A 26617-nucleotide genomic window follows, 5' to 3' on the forward strand; every position below is an offset into this window, starting at 1 on the left:
ATGTCTTGAGTACACTTTTAGCCTGACTTGGTGTTTTAACGTATAACCAGGAAAACAAGGACTAAGTAAGCACAGGGCAATAAAAAAAAAACTTACCATTTTAGCTGCGCTGAATGTGACGTATCCTAAGGTCGAAACGGGCAAGCAAGACCTGGTCGGCAATCACAAATCCCGGGAATCAAATTCAACTGCTCGTTGGCAATCAGTGTGGCCATAGGGTGTAGGCATCACCACCTTCGTCTAAGCCAAACATATTTTGCTATGTCCCTACGCGGGGACCTGAAGAAATCGGAGTGACAGCCAATAACGTTGAGATTGGTCACAACAACGCTAACTCCTCTCTTTTTTGCCTTTGGGAATTAATTACTGGGAATGGCAACAGAAGGTTTTCGAAGTTCGTAATCCGTAGCCTTTCTCACTCAGAAGTGTTAATGGTAGCTCGAAGACTGCTTGCCTCGACAGGGTGCTCGAACGAAAATAATCACCCTGAAAGACCAATCACCCTGACGCACACGAAAAAGTGTCATATTTCTGTCGTGCTGAAATCTGCTTTTTTTCGACCTTCTTTTTTTCTGTTTCGGATTGCGATGTTTAGTCCCCTCAGGTCGGCCGAAGCCTTCCGAGGACCGCGGTGAAAGTCGCTACTTTAAAGCCCAATGGCATATGGAAACAGGCTCGTTTTTCTCTTTCGACGTCGCGTTGTATAGAGGATGCAGATGCGTTTCAACGCCAGGGAACGACACTAATACACAAACATTTCAGAGGCTCGACTGTAAAGTGTTAAAATTTCGAACTTTTGAAAGTTCGAATTTTCTGTGCTCGGATACAACCTTTTTGAATTCATCAAAGTTTGGCGCCAAGCTCTGGTTTCCGCAGTCCGCGCAGCATCGCCGGGGGAAGGCTGGGAGATGCGGGGGCTGATATGTCTTAGGAGGGGCCCCCTGAGACCGCCCCCCCCCCCCCCCTGGATCCACCACTGGTCTGCGCATAACAGCATGTTGTGGACGCTGTGTATCCACCATATAAACGCGTGAGTGATTGAACACCTTCAGCTGCGCCTCAAGTTTGTGGTTTTCAAGTTGTCCGTAACGCCATTTTTACTTGTGCTAGTCTGTGGTATTTGGGGTTAAAAAACAATTTATGCTGCCGCTGCGAGGCTCGCCAGTGTCTACATTAAGGCTCGGTGCCCCGTTGAATGACAGACAAAAGCTGGCGGGAACAAAGGCGTTGGCCGCGCTGAAGTCGTCGCAGGATATGGGGATTCCTCTGGTCTCCCTTCCCCGACGGCTGTGATAACGGTCGCGGGTCGGAACACTCGGCCTCCTTCGCCGTGAGCTCCGACCTGTTCGTGAGGCGGTGGGCCGCCTGGCTTGGGGGACCCTCCTCTCACTCTCTCCCGGGGGGGACCTTTTTCCGTCAACCCGCTTGGATGCGGATCACTGCTAACAGGCGAGGAGGTTTCACCTCTTGTCTTCCCGCTTTCGGGAAAGAGAATCGTCCGGTTGACCGCGAAAGAGGTAGGACGTGTGTCGGCGACTTCTCCGATGCTTCCCCGGTCTTGGCTCTCCGGAACTCCGCGTCTGGCCAGGTAAGGACCTTTTCTTACCTTGCCGGCGCGGGGAGAATTTTGGATGGGGACATTGTAGTTATTTTAAAAGAGTGTTATAATAAATGCTCTTGGACTCTGTCCTTACTCTGGTACGTGTGTCTTCTCTTCCGCTATATTCGAGAGAGTGAGACAAGGCAGACGATCATTGGCACCGACGGAGGTGATTAATCGAACCGACCCGCGGTAATGTGGCCCTAAACGTTCGTCTATATTGCCGCGGATATCTGGGGACCGCTTTACTAGGTTTGACGTCTCCTTTGAGATATCGCCGCTGTTGAGACAACCCTTTGGTTACTCTATCGGTACCTGTGTTGGCAGCAAACAAGATCCCCAAAAGGATTAGACCCTTTTCAAAAGTGGGCGCCATCTAACAGCAGGTGCGCCGATTATACGAGTCCGCCATTGTCGGGACGCGTACTCTGAGTGAATTGGACGCAAGGTGTGCGTCAGCAGTCGGCGTGAACACGGCTTGGCTTGTATCAAAAACTAGTGCTGAGTCAGCGTTTGGCGAGATTTCGGATCATATCACATACATATTTGCGCCCCAAAATGGCGACAACCAATCTGGATTGATAGAGGTTTAAAAAGGGTCTATTTAAAACCGCCAGTGGGGTGATGGAGGGAATTCATGACGGAGCTCGAGCTCCGTTCGTCTTTTATGCCTCCATGGCGTCATTGCACATTGATAATTTTTTTTATAAATATCAATTAAGATTATTACGCCGCCGCTATTCGTTCAATGTATCCACAAACCCCCGAATCCGGGTGAAGCTTTTAAACTGACCCCATAAATTGACTATGTCACGTATCGAAGAAAATACGCTACATGTGGAAACGAAGGCATTATATATGACTTATTTTTCATATGGAGCGTATTTTTTTTCGGTGCCTGGTGTTACACTTACGCTCTATGTGAAAAGTGAGTTATCTATAACATACGGCTAACATCTGGGCGCTGCTACATCGGACAGACCGGTTGATGTATTACCGACAAAGCTCGCGAACATGAAGAAAAACTTGGAAACCTCGCAAGGACCAGGACATTTCGCTGCCAATTGTCGGACATGCTTGTGTAAAGCAGAGCTCGACCATGTTCACATAGCAGGAAACCATAAAAATCAGGTTACAAGGGATGTTATAGAGGCCCGTTGACATAGACGACGATGACAAATCCGTGAGCACACTGTCATGTTGGCCGAAGAAGAAGTGGGAACGGGGACTGACGGAAAGAAGGAGGAAGAAAAAGGGATAGAATAAAGATAGACGTCGCGCTGGGTGACTAAATTAAAGTTCCTTCCTGTCTCTTCTTCTGCACTGCCACAAATTGGTGCTGTCGACAATTGAGCTGGAAAGGCCACCAATATTTCTAGCGGCTCAAGGTGAACAGACAATTCCATGGGTAAAATGGTACCCACTGTTGGGAGACCTTCATGGTGGCCAGAGGAGCGACTACCTACCCAGACGACAGGAAGAAGGCAACACTTCTCAACTGCATTGGAGTGGAGGTCCAGCAAGTATTCTTTTCTATACCTGCTACCACATAAGACCCTGAACCATCGAATTCCGCGGACAGTGCTTCGACTACTCAAGTATTCGGAGACACAGTACGTACTCTGAGCAAATTCTTCACGCCAACCGTCATCAAGACTGTCGAACGGTATCGTTTCTGTCAAAGGGAGCAACTACCGGGAGAAACGATCGAAGAGTATGTCGCGACAGTACGGAGCCTGGCCAAGACATGCAAGTCTAGACAACTCACGGATAATTTAATATGTGACCAGCTAGTAGAGCAAGGCAGTAGCAAGAAAGTGCGAAAGAGGTTTTTACTTGAACAAAAATTAACTCTGGACACAGCGCTCGTCATTGCTAGAGAAGTGGAACAAGCTCTGCGCGAGTCTAAGCTATTCACCGAGGGCAAGAAAGTCTCAAGCACTTTTGAGGTTGCAGCTCTTACAAGAACTACTGCGAATTCTCCGAAACAAGGTCAGAAGTGTTAACGATGCACATCTTCGGCTCACTTAGCTTACAATACTTCATGCCCAACGTCAACGTAGATATGCAAGAAATGCGGTACGCTCGGTCATTTCGCCCCAGTATGCAGGAAATCAACTACAGCGAAGATTACGTCTTCCATGAAAGCCAAAGTGCCGATGAACATTAAGGGACTTCCCAATACTTTGCACTGCGAGGTGGTCACCGCTGGCGTACCGGTTTAGTTCCAAGTGGACACAGGATTGCCACTTTCTATCACATTTTCGGCGATATACAGTACACAATTTCGACACATCAAGGTCGAGCATTCTAACCCAGAACTTAGGAATTACTCCAACGGGTTGATCCAGGTAAAGGGGATGTCCATGGCTGAAGTACCGTTTGGTACAAGACGAACTACCTGCACATTCCATGTTATATGAGGCGAACCATTGGCTGATTTAGACATCCCTCGAGGCATGCAGATAACGGTAGACATCAAAAAACATGTCTCACCAACTATCAACGGCAAATCAACAAAATCCTCAGTAGTATAAAAATAAGTTTCCACAACTCTATTCAGATGGTTTGGAACTCGTGAAGGACTTTGTCCACAGAGTCAAAAAAGCCGTTTACAACTCCCCGTGATGCCGAATTAGAGCGCAGCTCTTGAGGAGGAGGAGGGTAGGGTACTGGGGGTAGGTCAAGTGACCTCAGGCGGGGGGGGTCACGTGACCTTGGGGGGGGCCGCGTGACCTTGTGGGAGTCACGTGACCTTGGGGTGTCACATGACGTCGGGAGGTGACCTGACCTGGGGTCACGTGACGATGCCGATGACGTCATCAGTGACGATCATGATGCGGGTAGCGATGACGTCATTAGTGACGTCACTGATGACGTCTTCAGTGATAATGATGATGACGATACGGATGCCGGTGACGTCATCAGTGACTTCACTGATGACGTCATTAGTGATGATGACAATGCGGATGCCGGTGACGTCATCAGTGATGATGCTGATGACAATCCGGATGCTGGTGACGTCATCAGTGACGTCACTGATGACGTCATCAGTGGCGATGACGTCAACGGGGGTCACGTGACCTCGGGGGGTATCCCCAGGTCACGTGACCCCGGGGGTTCACGTGGCCTGGGCAACCATCGTGACCCTCGTGAGGGTAACCCTAGTAACCCTTGTGAGGGCAACTCTCGTGACCCTCGTGAGGGTAACTCTCGTGACCCTCGTGAGGGTAACTCTCGTGACCCTCATGAGAGTAACACTCATAACCCTCGTGACCCTCGTGAAGGTAACCCTTTTGAGGGTAACTAACCCTCGTAACCCTTGTGAGGGTTACGAGGGTTGGTAACCCTCGTAGCCCTTGTGATCCTTATGAGAGTAACCCTCGTGAGATTAACCCTCGTAACCCTCGTAACTCTCACGAGGGTTACGAGGGTCACTCGCGGTTACGCCGACGGCGACGGCGACGCCGACGCCGCTCAAGCCGGGAACGGGCGCCTAAGATCTGCGCTCTAAAAACGAACCACTGTTCAGCAGGCGCAACAAAAACTTCGTCGTCTTCCACTAACAGCACGAGACAAGGTATTTCATGAATTACGAAAGTTAGATGTAACAAGCGTGATCGAGAAGATTGACGCCTCGGAATGGGCTTCTCCAATCATGGCCGGGAAGAAAACGGCGAAATTCGACTATGCGTGGACTTACGAAAACCAAATCAGCCAATTGTCAATTGATAGTCATCCACTTTCTCATCAACAGGAAATTTTTCATCAACTGACTTGCACGACAGTATTATCCAAGCTTGGCCTCTGATCGGCCTATCATCAAATGCAGTTGACCGAGGAGAGCAGAGATCTATCGGCGTTCATAAAAAAGGATGGACTCTTTTGATACAAAAGAGTTTGCTTCGGCCTAGCTTTTGCAGCAGTAGCCTTTCAGAAGATGCTGTCGACAGTGCTGAAGGGATGCTGTGGCACCGTCAACTACCCAGATGATATTCTCGCTGCAGGAATATAATAAAAAGAACATTACGAGAATCAAGAGCAAGTCCATACACGCTTACTAAAGAGTGGCAGGAAACTCAACACTGCTTACATCACCAACTGGAGTGCCCTGTCAGTAACATGACAAAACAACAAAAACAGCACCAGCTCTCACGAAACCAGCTCGCAACACCGAAAGTGCGTGGAAGCAGATTGAAATTGATTTCGCGGGACCGTTCACAAGTTTTCCTGGAAACTGCCGATACGCCATCACTGCATTAGATCATTACAGCAAGTAGCCAGAGGTTGGGTTCTACACATACCCAACGACTGATGTATTATCAAACTTCCTGCAAGGATTCTTCAGCAGAGAAGGTAACCCGGAAGTTCTGGTATCAGACCGCAGTTCACAATTCATGTCTGTAGAGTTTAAGACATTTCTTCAAGACAGAGGCATCACGCACGCAACATCATCTATCTATTATCCACAGGTAAATGTACAGGTTGAATGCTTTTATAGAGTGCTCAAGGATTACACTCAAAGCATTTTGTTGGAAAAGAACAACATACAGCTTGACCTGGTGGACTTCCTGGAAGTTTAGCGCTGTACACCTCAAGCACCAACTAATCCGTCCCCGTCAGTGCTGTTGCAGAGACGACCAATGCGCACGAGACTCGACATAATGGGACTACCCCATTGAGACATTGCACTAAATGCTCGGGAGGCGATAGAGGACCTTTGTAGCAAGGTGGAAAGATACCAAAGAAGCTTCAAAAAATATGCTGGCTAACGCAGGGTGGTCAAAACTCCCAGGTACAAGGGAGGGGATTTCGTGCGCGTCCGACTGCCAGGACATACCACAAAGGGCAATACATTGTTTAGTGCCCCAGTCAGAATAGAAAAAGCACTCGGACCCAAAACGCTCCGAACAGAAGACGGATAGTGTTGGAACGTCTGGAAGTTAACTAGGACGGTTGGTCCAACAGATTCTGGTACAGCAGCAAAGGTGCCAATTACCGAATACTCCGTCCGGTCCAGACCCAAGAGGAACGCGCGGCCTCCTGATCGTTACTCTCCATGGCGGTCTTTTGGCGAGGGGGGGGGGGGGGGGGGGGGGGTATGTCATGTTGGCCGAAGACGGAGTGGGAACGGGGACTGACGGAAAAAGGAGCAATAAAGGATATAATTAAAATGAATGCCACGCTGGGCGACTAAGTCGCAGTTCCTGTCTGTCTGTTTTTTTAAAATACAACACAGACCTTCAATCAACTTGCAAGTCATAGAAAAACTTTTTCTACACAACACTCTTCGTGGTTAGTTGAATAAAATCAATAACAAAAAAATAAGAGCAATGGGAAAAAAGAAGGAAAATGCAGAATCAAAAAAGGGGAATGGATATGAACTAATAGCAGAAGAGGAAGATGAAATAAAACATTTAGTAGTCCAGCGGTCGGTTCTACTTTCTTTTCTGCTGTCTCCCTACTTCCTTTGTTCAGCTGGTTCCACCCGAGGCCGAATATTACATCAAGTAATATTCGGCAAGGGTTCGATTGAAGTTGAACTTGTGTGCGCATGCGCGAAAATTATAAAAAGAACAGCATGGTGGAGAAAAAGTTCAGTATCTGTTGGGTGTATTGGCATCACTGGTTCACATTACTTCTGCTGTCTCCCTACTTCCTTTGTTCAGCTGGTTCCACCCGAGGCCGAATATTACATCAAGTAATATTCGGCAAGGGTTCGATTGAAGTTGAACTTGTGTGCGCATGCGCGAAAATTATAAAAAGAATAGCATGGCGGAGAAAACTTCAGTATCTGTTGGGTGTATTGGCATCACTGGTTCACATTACTAAGGAAAACATTAAAGGCGCATATTTCCGCTTTTATATGCTGTAAACATTGGTAACCATGTTATAACATATAAAATAAACTACTTTCTATATCATTTTTTTCTCGAAATTCAAAATATTAGTGTAGAAGCCGGAGAACATTGCGCATAAGTCCAACTTCTTAGAACTTTAGTCGAAGGTCGAAGTTTCGGTGAACCCCTCGAACCTTTAAGTTCGACGTCAAAGTCGAGATTCGACAAACTTTCGACACACCCCTAGCCGAGTCCAACTTCACAACAGCCGCTAGGTGCGCAGGCAGTTGAGTGAGCCACTGGTGCTTAAGTGGCACCCTACATTACACTATATTGTCACGAATGACAAATGATGAGGCAATAATAACTGAAGAAAGTAAACGCTTAATGGGCGTCCGAACTTGTGCCCGAAAATAAAAAGAAGGAACAGAGGAAAGCAGAGCGTCGCGGTAGTCGAAGTCGGCGTGACAGCGGAGTCGAACGCTGGGGCGATACTGATTCCCCTCGTCCTGCGGAGTTCCTCGTGAGTCTCTGCATAATTCGGCCTAGAGCTTTCGATGCGTAGAACATTCGGAACTCGATCATACAAGAATGTTCTCCAACTTACGAGAAGGGCAAACTGAAAGAGTGAATAGAAGGACACTCCGCTGGCTGGAATCGAACCCTGGCTTTCTGCGTGGAAGGCACGCGCGATAACCGTTAGGCCACGAGCGCGCTGCCTACTTAGGGCCGGTTGCACCAACACCGCTTAGCGCAAAGCGGAGCTTAGCCGGGAACCTAAGCTTAGTTTTGGTTTCATTCGGTTGCACCAAAATCGCTTATCGCTAAACCTAGCACTAAACTACGCTTAAATTGAGCGCTCAACGTTGTGCGCTTTGCTTTTGGTTGTTTCTTAATCCTGGATTTAAAACATGGCGGCTGGTTTGTGGCGGTCGACGCGGTAAACAAAATTGGTTGTGCGAAGTATTTTAGGCCTCATCAGCGTGAAATTCTCGACAGAATGACCTTCGATTGTGACAAGGATGTAAAATATTGTCGCGTGAAGTGTTTATCGACCCCTGTTATCAAATTGGCTCTCCACACTCAGGGCGTGTTAGCCCTAACCGAGGTACGTACGGAGCTGTGGGGTTCACGTCTGTCTTCCCGTTGGTTCTTCTGTCAACGAGCTTATTCGTATGTACTTACTAATTTTCGCATAACTGTAAGGTATTGTTATTTACCACCTTGTTTATTTACACTTGCAGCGCGTATCTTTCGATCCGATCAGCGCGTTGAATAGTGGCAGTACATGATCTCGGCGATCAGCTGATTGTCGACACCCCTGTCTCGGTTTCAGGCATGACTTGATTTTAGTAGCCATCTTCCCTGCCTACTTATTCTCGATGATTTTTTTGTCTTCAGCGATGTAGCGAGTAGAGCGTCCTTCTCGCGATCGGTGAGATTTGGGGCCCCCGATGGCTCCTTTATCTCAAAATGTGAGCACGAAAACTACTGTCACTGTCAAAATATTTTGTTATCAACTGATACTAAACACAGAATCACAAATGTAAAGAGCATTCGTGTTTATTTAAAGCGTTGACTCCTGTTTTTGAACGTTGAGCGAAAACATGATTGAATTTGGAGACCTTTAATTCCTTACTCACCGAAGAAATACAGCGAAAGCAGACGCCGACGACGACTACTACGGCAGTTTTTTTTTGTTTACATCACGTGATTCTTCCGCCATTCGTATTCGTCCCTCTAAGCGTTCCCTACTTCGCTCTGTTTGTCCCTACATTCCCTACGCAAATCCAGCGTTTAGCTAGGGGCGTGTCTGTAAAGCCGGGTTTACGTTGGTGCAACCGGAATTTAAACCCGTGCTTATCCGAGCTCGGTTTAGCACGCTAAGCCGACTTAAGAAAGAGCCACTTTGGGTTGAGGTGAGCGACGTTGGTGCAACCGGCTCTTAGTCAGCTGTAGGGTGCCTACATGTTTCCGCCGCTCCGTTGTTTAGGGTGGCGACAACGTTTGTGATATCTGTTGCCGACAAACCAGTGTTGCCTACCTTGTTACCATGGCAGCCTCCGCTGTTTCGTCGACCATTTTGTCACACTCCCCAGTCGTGCGCTCGCGCTACTCCGCTAATCCTCGTTAGGGCTAGGGAGCGCCCACCGCTCTCGTTCCGACGGCGAGGTTTCGGTGTGCGATGCCGGTCTGTTGCGTTCCATTTTGTCGAGGGGACTCACGTTTCGATAAACGCAACGCATACTTCCTGCTCGCAACTTCAAAGTATGGAACACCCGAATAAAGAGAGCGACAGCCACGACGACAGCAATCCCGCTGAGCCTCCGACTCGTCCGACTCCTCTTATGAACGGAAACGGAAGTAGCCTCACAGTGTTGCCGGTGTGTCGAAACTACGAAACTCAACGTTGTGTACGTTTAGCCAAATAAGAAGTGGGTCAAAATGGCGGTGGGAGAGGATCTGGGAAAGGGTAAGAAGAAGTTGGCGCCACCCTAAAGCGGAGCGGAAACATGTAGGTACCCTAGTCAGCTGCGCTCGCGGCATAATTCCCCCCTTAAGAAAAAGTGCATCGTCCCGATGCAGCACAAAACAAAAACAAAAGTACACAACAAAAGGGTAGCAAAGTCGCGAGCTCCAGTTCACAGTTTCCTCTTTGATGAGAGTCAAAAGCTCTACCGTTCGTAATACGGCTTGAGCCGAACGACCTGCACCACCTCGGGTCGTGGCTGGCGTCGGATGATCTTGTAAGGTCCAAAATCGCGTTTGAGAAGCTTCTCGCTGAGCCCGCGGCGCCGTATCGGTGTCCACGCCCACATCTGGTCTCCGGGTTGAAAGTAGAAGTTCCGGCGACGAAGGTTATATGCAGCCTGCAATGTTGTTTGGTTTGGCGCCATCTAGCGACTGAAGCAAGAAATATTGGGTACCCCTGGGAGTGGCGGCTGCATTGTTCAAACGGAAGCTATGCTATTACTCTGGTGCCGCCGCCGAGCTTAGTGTCGGAAGCAAGAAATACTGGGTATCCCAGGAAGCCGTGATCGCGTAACGTGCCAGTAGAGCGGAAGCTACGGCCCTGGCGGGCCAATCGGAACGTGACTGCGTATCACCGGAGCGCCTCAACTCTGACGAAGTATCAGTGTTTTCGATGCGTCATGCTCCAATATGCGTGCGTTGCGCTCGTATACGTCACGCATTTCGAAGCCTTCGGCACGCAATGTGGGGCTTATCGTTCGCCGTTTGCCATGTTACAACAAGACAGGGTATAACCGTGCGCTCTCACCCTGCTGGCGCCGCCTGGCCGTTGCCGGCTGCCTATAGCGGCGTGCGTCGACTCGCTGTTGGTCATAAACCTTGATTCTTGCCAGTTGGCGAGCTTCTTCCGCACGTTTCGAGATCATTTGAGCATCGCCGTTGCCCTTGTCGGCAGGGCACGTGAGGCAGCATGGCGTCGAGCATTGTGGTAAGCGTCCGGCCGTGTACCAGTTGGAACGGTGTCCTTCCCGTGGTTTCTTGATCCGCTGTGTTGTAGGTAAACGTGCCGTACGGCAACACCTCGTCTCATGTCTTGTGCTCTACGTCAACGTACATGGAGACCATATCGGCGATCGTCTTGTTGAGCCGCTCGTTAGCCCGTTGGTCTGCGGATGATACGCGTTTGTTCGTCGATGACTGGTATGACTGAGCCGAAGAACTTCTTAAGTCTGCTGTGCCATGAAGCATGACCCGCGATCTGTGATCAGCACCTCCGGTTCGCCGTCTCGAAGGAGAATGGACTCGACAAAAAACTTGGCGACCTCCACCGCTGTTCCCGATAACAGGGCTTTCTTCTCGGCGCATCATGTAAGATAATTGGTCGCGACGATAATCCACTGATTTCCCTGCGTCGATGTTGGGAACGGCTTTAGTAAATTCATTTCGGCCTGCTGGCAGGGCGTAGTCGCGGCAGGTATCGGCTGCAGGAGTCCTGCTTGCTTCGTCAGAGGCCTCTCACGTCGTTGGCACTCATGGCACGACCGTGTGTACAGGTGGACTGTTTTCGGGAGTCTCGGCCAGTAGTACTTGTCACGAATCCGGGCAAGCGTCCTGCTATAGCCAAGGTGTCCTGCCATCAGTTCACCATGGCATGCTTGAAAGATTTCTTCTCGCAGGCTGGCCGGAAGAACCAGCAGCCAGGCAGGGTTGCTGGTTCGGAAGTTCTTGAAGAGGACGCGTCGCCGCAGAACAAAGCCTGGCAAGTCTCGGGCCAAGACTCGCGGAACTGAACTTTCTTGACCTTCGAGGAGGTCGATCACGGCGCGAAGTTCGGGTCGTCTCGTTGAAGTGCTCCCATGTCAGTATCTGTAATTTCTCCCAGAAAACTGGCGTCATCGTCGTCGTCGGTGCTGTCGAGAGGAGATTCGACTGGGGCCCTAGACAAAGAATCGGCGTCATTACGCTTGCGGCCAGACTTGTGCGCAATGTTCACGTCGAATTCTTGCAGTCGCAGGCTCCAGCGAGCGAGGCGTCCTGACGGGTCCTTGAGGTTGGCGAGCCAACAGAGAGCGTGGTGGTCCGTGACAACGCGGAACGGGATCCCGTACAGGTACGGGCGGAACCTTTTTAATGCCCAGACGACAGCCAGGCATTCCTTGTCGGTTGTTCAGTTTTTTTTTCTGCCTTGGACAGTGCCCGGCTTCCGTAAGCGATCACCTACTCTGCTCCATCTTGTATTTGCGCGAGCACCGCACCTATCCCGGCGTTGCTGGCGTCTGTGTGAACTACCGTTTCCGCTGATGTATCAAAGTGTCCTAGGATATGGGGCGACTGTAATCTTTCCTTCTGTTCGTTGAACGCTTGTTCCTGCTCCTCCCCCCACCAGACGTTCATGTCGTCCTTCGTCAGATGCGTGAGCGGTCCAGAAATCTGGGAAAAATCGCGAACGAAACGTCTGTAGTATGCGCACTGCCCAAGAAATCTTCGTACGGCTGTCTTGTCTGATGGCTTTGAAAATTCGGCGACAGCGGATGTCTTTGCATGGTCAGAACTTACACCTTGGGCACTCACGACATGACCCAGGAATTTGAGCTCGCCGTAAGCGAACCGACATTTTGACGGCTTCAGTGTCAGTCTGGCATCCTGGATAGCCTATAGCAGGGCTCGCAAACATCTCAGGTGCTCGTCGAAGTCGCTGGCGAATACCACGACGTTGTCGAGATAGACGAGACAACTTTGCCATTTCAAGCCGGAAAGAACGGTGTCCATTACGCGCTGGAACGTCGCAGGTGCTGTGCATTGTCCAAACGGCATCACTTTAAATTCGTACAGCCCGTCTGGCGTGACGAAGGCAGTCCTTTCACGATCTCGTTCGTCGACCTCGATCTGCCAGTACCCACTCTTCAGGTCCATTGACGAAAAGTATCGGGCGTGGCGCAGCCGGTCCAGGCTGTCGTCGATGGGTGGCAGCGGGTAGACGTCCTTTTTTGTTACGGCGTTCAGTCGGCGATAGTCCACGCAGAACCGAAGAGTCCCGTCGTCCTTTTTCACCAGGACTGCCGGTGAAGCCCACGACTGCTTGAGGGCTGGACAATGTCGTCGTCGAGCATTTCTTGGACCTGCTTCTGAAAGACTTCTCTCTCTTTGACAGAGACACGGTACGGCGACCGATGAACAGGAAGCGCGTCGTCTTCAGTGACAATTCGATATTTCGCAACGGTCGTTTGGCGTACCTTTACGACGCGGAAGCGCGCTCATCGAACTCGGCGAGGAGGTCACCGAGTTGTCGTCGTTGTGGGGTAAACAGGGTTGAGTAGATGTCAAACTGAGATGGCGCCCTTGTTTTGGGTGGCCTCGAAGAGAGGTCTTCTGATATTTCGGCGATAGCGGATGAGTCCCAGAGTTCCTCGGCGTGACCCACGGCGGTGCCTTTCGTAAGGTGCTGGGCCTCCTGTCGGAAGTTTGTGACGAGTGCGACAGAGTGTCCGTCTTGGAGCTTTACGACGCCTCTTGCGATGCCGATCTCTTTTCCTAGAAGCAACTAGAGGCTTCTTTCGAGCAAAACGTCACCGCAGAAAGTCTCATCGACCCCGAAGGGTACGGAAAAACTTGACCGCGGCGTTAGGTTCACGTGGTTTGCGAGGACTCGTACCACGGATGACGTCGCTTTGGGGTCCTTCTGTAATAAAGCAGGTTTTCGTATCGTCAGCCGGTTTTCTCCGAGGTCGATGACGGCGCCATACTCGCAGAGAAAGTCCATCCCGAGGATAACGTCCTTCGTACAGTCTTGCAGAACGACTAACTTGACGGGGCACGACTCACCGTGAATCTCGATGCGAGCAGTGCATCTCCCGACCGGTGTGCTGAGGTGCCCTCCGGCGGTTCGTATTTGAGATTCATCCCACGGCGTCGTGAATTTTCGAAGGCGGCGGGAGAGCCTCCCACTCAAGACTGTGTAGTCTGCTCCGGTATCCACGAGTGCTGATGCGTCGTGGCTGTCGATGACGACGTTTAAGTTAGTGGACACCGTTGCAGGGGCGTCTTTTCGACCTCTGGTAGCGTTCGAGTGGGTGCCTTCCGACGTTCGTGGTGGATCTTGGCGTCGTTCGTCTTAGGCAACTCCACCTCCAGGGGTTGCCGCGCCTAGTTTTCCCGGCGAGGAGCGAGGGGTGACAGGCTTTCACCTTCAGGGTCGGTGCTTCGGCAAAGCTGGACGTCGTGGCGACGGTGACCGGAGCTCTCGGCGGGCCGCAGGCTGGAGGACTGAGGTCGTCGCAGGTACTCGTCGATCTCCTGAGGGCGTTCACCGTAACAAGGGCGTGGGTCTGTCGGGTGCCACCCCCGCAGCCCAAGTGGCCGGTATTGGTGGTAGGTGTGGTATGCTTCCCCGCAGTGGAAACACAGAGGACGTCGGTTGGCCGTTCGCCACACGTCGGTATTCCGAGGTGCGCGGGGCTCCTGGCCGGCGTACTAGACCTGGTCGCCGCGGTGGCGGTCGTGCTGCGCCGCAGGAGACCGATGTCGGGGCGGCGCGACATAGGCTCGAGGAGGAGGCGGTGGCTGACCGGCCACTGCGGCGTAGGTCAGGGTGGGCTCGTCGGGTGCTGCTACGCTGGCAGGAGCCTCCCGTAATATGGCCAGCTGAACTTCTTCGCGCACCACTTCGGCTATCGACAGCGAAGCCGAATAGTTGGCAGAAGCCAACAGCTTTCTGAGCTCTTCCCGGACAACGTATCGAATGACGTCGCGAATGCCTGAATACCGGTGCCAAGGTCACACCTAGACGGTGTGAGGGCAGCGAGGCCGGCTGGTCAATGGTAGTGACTGGCTCGGGCTTGCAGGGCACGCTCGATTTTCGTCGCCTCGGAAAAATCTTTGGTTTGACCTTGGGTGCGGCGACTTGATCGGGTCTCGATCTGGTCTTCGTTGGGTCCTCGGGAGCTTGGGTTCGGACTTGTACTGCGCGAACTCGGAGGGCTGCGCGGCACGGGCATGCGGTACCCCGCACCTCCACCAAAATGTTACGAATGACAATTGATGAGGCGATAATAACTGAAGAAACTAAACGTTTAATGAGGGCGAACTTGTGCCCGAAAGTAAAAAAAAAGGAACAGAGGAAAGTAGAGCGTCGCGGGCGTCCAAGTCGGCGTGACAGCTCAGTCAACGCTGGGGCGAAACTGACTCCGCTCGCCCTGCGGAGTCCCTTGTGTACCCTGGTGGATTTCTGGATCGGTCAGCGTAGAACTTTCGTAACTGGATCAGACGAGAATGTTCTCGAACTTACGAGACGGGCAAGTTGAAAGAGTAAATGCAAGGACAGTCCGCTGCTAAAATCGAACCCTGGCTTTCTGCGTGGATGCACGCGCGATAATTGTTAGGCCACGAGCGCGCTGCCTACTTAGTCAGCTTCGCTCGCGGCAATATTACTCTATAGGTACGGCACCAAGCTGATTTATGCGGTAACTCTTAATACTTCACCGGAATTCGGCTGCACGCGGTCTTTGAGGTATAAGCAGACAGGTGCTGTAATCTTGACTGTGCATTTTGTTTAGTTTTCTTTTATTGATAGTACCTATTTTTGTAATTGATATTTAATTTGACGTTAACCTTCTGGCCACTATTTTGCACCTTTTGATTTGATTCGAACTTAGACTTTTAATTCATATTCCACTTGTAAAAGAAACAAACAAAAACAGAAAGCACTGAACATTCAGCGGCACATTTAGCTATAAATTACGCAATGGCAAATTTAGCGGCACTAATTTTCGGCATAATGTATCTAAAAAGTGTCGATCCCCCCTCGAATGTTGTGCAGATTACATGAACAAATCGCCTAGCGCTTGCGTTCTTTTCGCCTTGCCATAGCCAACTGGTGTAGAGAGTGCTGCCGACTCCCGTAACAGAAAAAAAATTTGAACGACAGGACGATGATTAAGCTTTCTAACTTCCAGAGCGACAGAAGGGCACGAGAGAATTCTGAATTAAAGGACATCAAGAAAAAAAATTCTGGATTTTTTGTTCTTCAGTGACTGAGTCCCGAACGTTTTTTAAGCCGTGTGCGGCCGATGCATTCAGAGCCCTCTTGTACAGGCGAATTTCAAACCGCTTTATTCTGGCTCACTTTCGCAAAATGATGAAATGTTTCATGCTACCATCTTAACTTCGCCTTGCTGATATCGGTCAGGTCGCACAATTTCATTTTTATGCCCAAGGGATTCATTATTGAATTCATAGGCATTACAGGGTTACGGTGACCAAGGAATTTCGGTGAAGAAAGAAGGAAGGGGGGGGGGGGGGTACCAGGTCCATTGCTGCTAGCGCTGTTTAGGCAAAATCCCAGTGAGATATTGCATAGTCAGTAAAGGCGACGCCCATTCAGAATCGTCAACAAAACGCAGTGAATACTACAAGAGTACGCGCTACTCACATGATAATATGTTTTCGTCCAAAGACGTAGCATGCTGGATTACCGTTTTTTTTGTCTGTGAGCCCTGGCCTCGCGCCCAGTCTCGCCAAGCTACAAGTATTGTGTCCTGGCCTACGTGGTGCACGAGCAACGGATAATCTTGACTTAGATTTGTCCTCCCCCTATTGAAAATATTTCTAAAGGGCCCGTCAGCCTTGAAGGATTATGGGACCTCACAGGCCTTCAAAGCCCTTCAAAAATACCCCACAGAAAAACCCTTCAAGGATACCCCATAGAAAAACCCTTTAGCCCCACAGCCCTTTAACCCGTCAGGCCCTTTAGCCCATCAACCCTTTAGACGCCCAAATGACTGTGAACCATAGACAAAAATGCAGGTCAAAACACTGAAAATTTATTGCCGACATTTAGTTTTACATGCATATTATAACTCAAAAAGCAACGCTTGTTCAAACCCGGCACAAGGAGCTGTAGACGAAAGGGATCACATCAAACAGGGACAACTGACATCCTTATCACAAAGAAAAATACCTTTCAAAGTACTCACAATGCCGCTGGGTATATTCCTGATGTACGGTAGTTCAGCTAATAAAACCGAGCAGGTGCACCTCACGGACACATACACAGTCTCAGTAAGCACGTTTAGCGAAAACCACAAACTCGTAAGCAGCACCCGCCGCCGTTGAGAAATCCCGAGCACAGTCACGGTTTCGTCCATGATGACATCGCGCCGGAGTCTTCGGCGTATTTTTCGCTCGCTGGTCTGAAGTCGGACGGACGAAGAGGCGCAAGGAACAAGTCCGGACAGCGGCCGTCATCCACTGTCTCAACACCCACAGTGCCATAATCCCGTTGCGCAGGCACAACATGCGGTGGGACGCTGACCCCGACTGCCAGGCTTTGCAGCGAGTAAGCCGACACCGGCCACCATCTCCTTGAATGCGCTGAACACAAAGGCGCTCGAGCGGTGCTGAAGGCGGCCTGCGCCGAACTATGGTTCACCTGCGGTACCAAGAAAGAAACTGCACGGATCAAAACAGACCAAGGGGCGAGCCCTCAAAACCATGCATGCTCACCTTCCTGGAGGAAATTGGTCCGCTCCAAACATCCAGGCTCGTGGGATAACCGGAACCGCACACGAGCAGAGAGAAAATGGCTATGGCCTCCCCCGCTTGCACACACCACCCTCCTCCCCCCGACCGCTGGCCTGGCAGCCCTGCACCCTCTCCCCATCGCCGGGCGGAGAGAGGCGATTGCTTTTTGGGGACAGTCCCCCGTGGAAGACCGGTTCCCGGAACGAGTCGCTCCCGCGTGCGTCCCTGTTCCTGGAAAGCGCGCACTGCTCTCGGCTTGTTCTTTTTTTTTTTTTTTTTTTTTTTTTATACATGGTTGCACGTATTTCGCCTCGGGCGGACAGGATTGCGTTCGCCTCAAAACGCCGCTCGGCCAACACCACTCGGCCCGCGGCTCGTCAATTCTCCACATGGGCGGTCGCCCTCAGTAGCTCTTTCGCGACCGAACACCCCGGCAGTGACAGACCGGTCCAGGAGCCCACTCGTATTTGATAGAAGAGCAGTAATAAAAAGCTGACCGTACTCACACACGATCGGCATTCTCCAAATACTTATTTTTTCCCCCGTAGCGTACAATAAGCAGCTATGTTCATTAATTCTGCGAAATGTGTTTTTTTCACCTGGGCCGTTGCCCACACAGACATATCAAGAGGCCTGAAGGTTTTCCCGACCCCATTAGAAAAGTTCTTGACAGGCTTTCAGACATTTCAACGCATCGTAAAGGGGACTTTAGACATTTCAGGAGAGCCTCTGACGGGGCCAGTGAACCCACCAGGAAATATCGGTGCCCCCGTCAAACATCTCAGAAATTCCTGAAGTCCCTTTCACACCCTTTAAAAAATTCCTGAAGTCCCATCAGAGCGATTTTCAATAGGGCCCTTGCCTTAGAACTCTTTCCAACAAAGTACTTGGCTATACACAAAACCTGCGTCATACAAAACCTTTCTTTTGATCGTCAAAGTCAGCCCTCTGCTAGGCTGTCACAAAACTCATTGCAGCTTTTCACTGTATAGCCAACCGGCAACGGCCAGGCGACGCCAGCATGGTGAGAGCGAACGGTTATACCCTGCCTCGTTGTAACTTGGCAAAGAGTAAACGATAAGCCCCACATTGCGTGCCGAAGGCTTTAAAATGCGCGGTGTATACGAGCGCAACGCACACATACTGGAGTATGACGCGGCGAAAAGCCTGATACTTCTCCGGAGAGAGAGAGAGAAGCGTTGTAATAGAGTTGAGGCGCGCTCCGGCGATAGGCAGTCACGTTCCGATTGGCCCACCAGGGCCGTAGCATGTGCTCTACTGTCACGTTACGCGATCACGGCTTCCTGGGATACCCAGAATTTCTTGCTTCAGACACTAGGCTAAGCGGCGCCACCAGAGTAAAAGCTCACGTTTGAACAATGCAGCCGCCACTCCCAGGGGTACCCAATATTTCTTGTTTCAGTCGCTAGATGGCGCCAAACCAAACAGCATTGCAGGTTGCCTATACTAAAGGAGCTCTTCGCCGTTTACTGAAAAGCGAACGCCCACGTCACTCATTGTAAAACAACCCGCGTTGTTTTAATGTGGGCGGCAGAAGTATCACGAAACACGAAGGAAAGAAGTAGACAAAAGTGTCTTCTGCGTCTTTCTTATACGTTTCCTTTGTGTAATGGCAAAATTTATCTTTCCTCATTTACAACTATAAACCAATTAGCTGAACTTCAACCCGCAACGGGGAAGTAATTAAAACTTCCTGGGAGGGACCCCGGGGATGGGGATATGTAAAATATTTGTTTACTTTTTTTATAGGATATTTTTGATAACTGATGTAGGCGTGCTTCGGTCTTTATATCGACTCTTATACCTTTTCTCTCCTTCTGAAAAGAGTGCGACTGCGTGGAGTGTTTGACTCAGCATGGGGATGTGTTTGGGCGTATTAGGGGAGGAGACTATAAATCAGAGGTGAAAGAATCTGCATCACTATTTAACGTAAACATGGCGAACGTTCTTCGCCATGTGAGTTCCTGAGCGTTTTAACGAATGCGGAAAAAAACCTAGCGATTTAGCGTAATACCCATAAACAGCGCCTGTTGGTCATTGTTTCAGAAACCCTTTACTTCTGCCGCAGGTCTACCTGTCATCAAGAGGGGGAGTTTGGATGTCCAAGAGGCTTGGGCCAAACGGCATGCCGAATGACGCAGCTTTATCCACAAGAGCGATGGACTTGAAGAAACGCCTGGTGCCTAGATGGATGAGCCTTGAAAAGCCGGAATCTCGGTTCAATAACTTCTTCAGCCACGAGGCCTATGGGCTCCGACCTAAGGACTGCGTCAACAGCCAGCGTATTAGCATGAGCGACGTGTTGCCATCATTGATCTTGAGTGGCATCGTCATCCTCAAGCGAAACGTGGTCGAGTTTGCGGAGGACGGCATTGTCTTCGAGAATGACAAGGAGGTAAGGTTCAAACTGACACTGACGCGCATTGAACGTTCCCTCCGAACAGCATCAAAGCAGAGGCAGCCTTGTACCGGTGGGCCATTGAAGAATGGTGTAAATAATTTTGAATATTTGATTCTTATGAAGGAACATAGACCATAATTTGTCCGAGAGAGTATCTGGGGGCAAATATTATTTGTCGTAGCAAACTAAGTCTGTGTATTGCAGTCGGTAGATGGCGTCGAGAGAAAAAGTATATAATAGCAAATTAAAAGCGTGCCATTTCTGGTCTGACTAAACAAATTTAGGTAGTGGTTAGATATTTTCTGATGATTGTGCTAATAAAATATATGAATTAATCTGTTGAAAACATGTTTCTTTTTGCAGCATTCTCGGATACTATGCAGATTAGAAACACAAAGGTTTTTGCATTGTACTACTTAACAAAATGGTTAAATGAAAGTTTTGATAAACTATCCTTTAATAAAATAAGCAGAAATACAAGTCAGTGAGGCAAATGACCGTCTACATTTTATTATTTCAATTAGCACTCAGTAGATGCAGGTGCCATGAGCTTAGTGGGGTGAGCTCTTTAAGAGAATCATAAACACACGTGCACAGGTGACAAAGTTAGACGCCGTCATTCTGGCCACGGGTTACAAGATCCAGTTCCCCATGCTCTCCGAGGACGTGATGCCGGCCGTGGACAAGCAGGTACCACTTTATAAGCACGTCTTCCCTCCCGGCTTGGAGCACCCGACCCTGGCAATCATTGGACTCGTGATGGGCGATGGATCTCCACTCCCCCTTATTGAACTGCAGGTGCGTGCTTTTTGATGAACTTGTTAGTTATTTTTAGATATGTACGAGCGTCTGTTCCCTTAAAAGCGAACAAGAGGGACGATAGCTAAGATAATGCGTGGTGCATTATCTTACGTCGTACTCTCTAAAGCCGTTAAATCACAACGCAGATTATTATTGCATTAAACTTACTTTGTTTCCTTAGAGACACAAAATAATAGAGAGTTTTAGTATACCGTTTTCATCTTCCGCTCCGCTCTGAGGGTGCCAAACTGCGCATGCGCGGCCCGCTTCGCCGGAATGGAAAGCGGAGGTCCGAAAACGCGTTTTAGTAGAGCGTTTTTCTTCAGCGCAAGAGCGTTTTGAGCGGGTTCGAAAAATTTGCTTGCGTAGCCCCACAAGTGGACGTTTATAGTACTAGTAAGACAAAAAAACCTAAGCGTTAACACCAAGAGAGTAAAAGGTAGCGTGATTGTAGAGGTAGTAAAAACGAAGGCGACAATATTGAGCACAAAAGAGTAGGCACACACCTGAAGAAATATTAAGCTATAAAATATAAATATAATCGTTCCACCTTGTGTGCTAGTGAGGCCGAAGTTATAAGCATGAGCATGTTGCGCTAAACGGTACTTGCAATGCACGAGCGCGCGTGCTTATCAAGGACGCTGAAAGGCCGGCACTCGCTCTGGTAGCTTCTGCTCCACTCGAATTAAAACTGAAACAGATTTACTTATTCGAAGTAGAAAAATAAGAGAAAAGGACGAAGTTTGCGCATTGGGAGTACATCCTTTTGCGTAGTACAAGTACAGTGTTGCTCAAGGCTAGCAAGGCAACTGCACGATGAATCCCCGCTGTTCTCAAGGAAGGAGACTTCTACTAACGAGATTAAGCTGGCGAGACATCGAATCTATGATTCGTATCCCTCGTGCCATCAAGCGCCGAAGCTTCCTTTCCGAACGCGGTTTGCTGGATATTTCCAACGTAGAAAAGAAACCCTTTAGGAAGCTATCCCACTTAAAGAAGGACCTGGCTGTTCTGCATGCGGGCCTCCAAATACCAGCACCCGACAGATCGGCGCAGGGTGTTGCCAATCTGGCGAGACGCTTTGCATGGTTCTTCCTCGACTGGCCTATCCCAACCGTCTGTTCGTACTTGAATGAGCGTTTGGACGGAACTTGTCGGTGCTCTTCAGTTCTGTGAACCTCATCGTGGGTCACATCAACGAGAGGTTCGGCCACCTGCTCGCTGACATGAACAAACATAGGTGTTTGACCCTGGCGAAACTAGAGCTGTGCTCACAGGTGAGACCCTGCATGGTTTGTGTAAATTTCGCGTTTCCATTGTTTCTAGCACAGCTGCTCTGTCTGGTGAAAAGTTACTTTTTTCTATACGCCAAAGGTGTACATGGGCAGTGTCAGGAGAAGTCACGACGAGCGCGTTCGTAATCTATGAGTATTAGTAGGCCACTTTTATGAGCCCGCTTTGCTCTACTTTACGCTCTGCCAGAAGCATCGTCCCCACCGCGCATGCGTGGCCCGCTCTGAGTTGGAGCGTAAAGTTAGCGGAGTGAGCGTGCGCTCCGCTTCACAAGTTGTAGAGCGGACTGCCCTCAGCGTCCTTAGCGTGATCGCTTAGATCTCAAGATGGCTGCACTTACTCAATACGCGTCGATGTTTTTGACCGTGACCTCAGCTTGAAAGAGGTCGAATCAAGAAGTAAAGCGTACGCCCCGCGCGTAAAAAGTAAACCATTCGATTTGAGTTCTATGTAACACAAAACAGCATAATCAAACGAAGTGAACGAGTATCACTTTGCAACCAGCACGGCGTCGGTAAAGTCGTCGCGTTTTGTGGACGTCCTATGGCAATGCAGTCAGATGTACGGGTGCGCGTGCTTGAACGACGATTATATCTGTGCATGCGCCCTCCTGTCGAAAATGCCACTGAAAGCTGACCACGAGCATAGCGCTCGCAAGCTGCACCAAAGAAACCATTCCTCTCAGCTTTATTTATTCACACTAGCTCGCAACTTTTGAATTGTTTAACTTTCCTCGAGAAATGTTTGCGTTGGATTTCCTTGGTAGATTTAGAAAATAATAGAAACTTGAATGCAGCCTTTTTAAAAGTGCAACCCATGGTGCCGCTAGTCTTCGAGGCCGCCTTATTTTGGTCAAGTGTCTAGGGAGCAAGAGAGCTACGTCATTGTTTGTCGCGGATGCGAGTCTAAATGTATTAGACACGAATGCTGCGTCAATACTGAATATGAAATGGGTTCTAGTCACAAGTCTCGCACTAAAAGCGATGCCCAAAATGTGGCGGCCGAATATGTTACCCGGTGGTGTTTTGAAAAGAGTTACCAATAACGGTCGAAAGAATATTCCACGTCACTTTTTTGTCTGGTGAAAACCAGACAGGCATAAACAATTCAAAATTTAGCAAACACAACCCTGGACTTCTAAGCAATAGTGGTAGATTAGAACAGTTTTCAGAAGTTTCGTTTTGAATTCCGGCGTAGCGGGCCTCGCATGCAGTTTGACGGCCTCAAACCTTAGCAGAATTAAGAAACAACTATATATATATATATTAATTTACGATACCCAGTTTTTTACAAACCTACAATGGAAATACGCTTTATCTTAGAGGAGTAACAAGTCCCATATCACATGTTTTGGTAGTGTTTAAGTACTGCTGTGTTGTAAGAGTGTTTTTCTTTGTCGTTTTTATTAGGCCGTCAAGGACAAGGGAACGTCAAGGACAAGGGTTTTGTTGACCGCACAGCATGCCCATATGCCGTCCATCAAAAAAATTAGAAGAAGACCACAAGAGGGTGCTCGTCGTGAAGCACCAGGCAGTGATGTGCGCAGACGGCATAATTGGACGGCTGGACGAAACCTACAAAGACCATGGGCATTTTTTTGTTTGTTTAATATTAGAATGCATAAAATTATCACAGTAAATCATGTTCAAGCTTTTGTACTGAGCGAAATACCTGGCCAACTGGGCTGAAAGGCATCTAGAAATATTTTAATAAAAAACGTTTACTAACGACTTCCATTTTACTTCTCAGATGTGCGTGTGAATATTGCATCTAACCAAATTACAGTGAGACTGTTGAATTCAGCATTGTAAGAGTAGACTATGTTGCGTGGCCCTCTATTGCAAGAAAAAACCGTAGCACAAGTGAGGCAGAAACTGGGCAGGAGCTTAAGCTGAAAAACGCACTTTCATAAACACACAAAAGAAATAAAAAGAAGTGTATAGTGCAGCAAAATGGTTTCATGTCACCCCCCAAGGCAGATACATACACTGCGCTCCACTGTTTATACGAACACGAAAAAAATCGCTTTTATTTGCAGTTTATTTCTTTGATAGCTAACAGTGTCGCGCAGTGTACATAAACACCAAGGCACCATATCACAAACCGAAGCATACGAAGAAGAAAAGACTCATTTCATTGGGGAAAAAAAAAGTAGAGATATAAATGGAGCACTCGCTTTCGCTAATTTTCACTGTCTTGCTGCCTGAAGTAACCAAACAAAATATCTGTCCGTTTGCCGACTGCTTTAGTCTTTGGTCTTTAACCTTTAATTTTTGGCTCTGGAGAGCTGCGGCACCGCGGAAAGCAGCAGCCCGTACCACCGAGGCCCGCGGTGCCGCGTCTAGGGAACATGGTAATGTGATGAGTATATACGTGCAAGATGACGACGACATGGCTTGTTGGTATTGGGGAGGGTGGCAGTCCGATTCGCAGAAGTCCAGACTTCGTGGAGGCGGGTTGGGCGGGTGAGCAGCGAGCTATGAGGATCTTGCACGCCGTTCGATCAGTGCATGAAGGAGCACCAGGAACATAATGGCGCTATTGCTCACTGGGGTCCACTGGGGTCAAAGAATCATGCTCCAAGGAGGTAGTCCAGCCGAAGTAGAAGCTGCCGCCTCCGAGGAACCGAGGCCCAGGGCTCAGATTGAGACACCGCCGTCGCCCGGTGTGTCATCTTCTCAACGTCGTCGTCGTCATCTCGCATAGAAAAATCGAGCCCGCTGGCTTAGAAAAGGCAGCACCTGTTCCCACCGTTCAGGGGCCGTGAAAGGATTGCGGCCAGCGATTTCTCGAAGCAGCCAGAGGTTCTTGACTACCGTGAAACGTTTTCTGGAGACGCCTTTTCAAACAAAGTCTGCGCAGCTTCTTAGTGCAGCGAGGTTCATAAGGGTCAAGCGCGCTCCCAAGCATGATTTCAAATAGCGAGCAGCCACCTTTCCAGAAAAGCACCATCTAGTGAACCTTCACTGAGAGTGGAACGTACTTCTCAAAATGGCGACGATAGCGGAGCTGACGCTCCACGCTCAAATCCCAGAGCGGGTCGCGCATGCGCGATGGCGACTCCGCTTTCCATAGAGCGGAGCGGGAAACCGAAAACGGTCTACTAAAACTCTCTAATGAAAGGCGCTACCAGCACCACTGCATTATATAAAACACTTAGCGAATTTTCGAAGTGCATTGAAGCGGAATAGCTCCTGTCACTTGACACTTGTCACTCATAAAATATAGTATAGGTATGTACGTATCAGGTTCAGGACGTTCGTGTCAGTGTGGGGAGCAAGAAACACATCATTGAGGCGTTCGAACGGCCTCTTGAGTATTCTCGCCTTGTCGAGCTCTTCATACTTCCGGCACTCAGGGAGAAGTTGAGCCCCGATCGGTGGAGACTTGGGGGCTACGATGGGAAATAATCCTTCTGAAAGCACTTTGAATAGATGGTGGATCTTGTCATCTTCGCTCATCTCGGGGTCGACACGGCTACACATTGCTACATTAAGTAATAGAAAACGTCATGCTTGCATCGCTTAATCTCATAACTAAGACTGCGTTTTTCGGTTTAACATATGTTTCGGCATCGTCATTCGCTGAGCTGCCTCTTTAAGTTGCGGTGATTGGCTCTCTAACTGTTGTGCGGGAAAGTAGATGTACGGGCTTTTTTTAGAGTGAAGAAAGCCGCAGGACAGTTTCTAGGACTGTGTACATATTATCGACGCTTTGTGAAGTAATTTTCCTGTACCGCCGGAGCGCTCACTCGACAGACGCGGGAGGATGTTTTGGTTACGTGAACGGAAGAGCAGCTGAGTGCTTTCCAAATTCTCCGAATCGCCTACAGTCGTCACCAGTTCTTGCCCGTTATGATGAACTTGCTGAGACCGGAATCTACACTGATGCTTGGAACGGTCGTTTCCGAGCCGTTTTAGTCCAGCGGCAAGACGGTGCCAAACAAGTAATCGCATACGTTGTCCAGGACAGAGAACTGAGAAAAAAAGTGTCTTGCATTTGTTTGGGTCTCTATCAAGTTTCGCCTTTATGTCTACGGAAGGCCTCTCAAGGTAGTCAGTGATCAGCATTCAGCATGCTGGCTAGCCAGTCTCAAGGGCCCTTCCAACCGTCTTGCGCGGTCGAGCCTGATTCTTTAAGAATTTCACACTACTATCATGCACACGTCGGTACAAAAACCACGACGCGGACTGTCTTTCTCGTGGTAATGTTTACCCTGTTCCAGAAAAAAGTGAAACGGACGACATTTTCCTCGTAGTCAACAATACCACGTGTCTGACCCCTCAGTAAAGAACAGACCCTGAAATGCGTGCCCTTATTTAACACCAGGAAGGCCAGGACCCGCCTATGCCTACCGCATCTTCTAGAGGTCTGACGTCATTCTGCTTACACAACATTGTTTTGTACAAGAAAAAAAGTTTCATCGTAACGCGGCTTCATACATGATGGTTGATTTCATCTGGAATCGTGCAAGAAAAAATGATGGGTCTTCAAAACATTTTGGAAAAATGCATGTTGGTGGAAAATGTGTGGCTTAAACAAAACTGTAAATTACAACTACAGGAATATTTTTGTTTTGGAGTTTGGGCTTCGAAAGGGCAAAAAGTAGGTCTTGCAATTTTCGCAGTTGTCATTGGTGATATATTTTGGAGTCTCGCAAAGTTTAAATTA

At 49.1% G+C, this 26617-nt stretch overlaps 1 protein-coding gene across 1 annotated transcript in view; it reads left to right on the forward strand.

Annotated features, from left to right (window-relative positions):
• The window catches only part of LOC115330889 (flavin-containing monooxygenase 5-like), a 103447-nt gene that overhangs the window by 67956 nt on the left and 8874 nt on the right, over positions 1 to 26617 (forward strand). Inside the window, exons 4-5 of the mRNA XM_040212714.1 lie at positions 19520 to 19846; positions 20450 to 20650. Of these exons, the coding sequence (XP_040068648.1) occupies positions 19520 to 19846; positions 20450 to 20650 (528 nt within the window). The remainder of the gene's footprint in view (positions 1 to 19519; positions 19847 to 20449; positions 20651 to 26617) is intronic.

This window comes from Ixodes scapularis, unplaced genomic scaffold, assembly GCF_016920785.2.
Source record: "Ixodes scapularis isolate PalLabHiFi unplaced genomic scaffold, ASM1692078v2 ptg000323l_1__unscaffolded, whole genome shotgun sequence".
In the NCBI taxonomy this organism is placed as follows: domain Eukaryota; kingdom Metazoa; phylum Arthropoda; class Arachnida; order Ixodida; family Ixodidae; genus Ixodes; species Ixodes scapularis.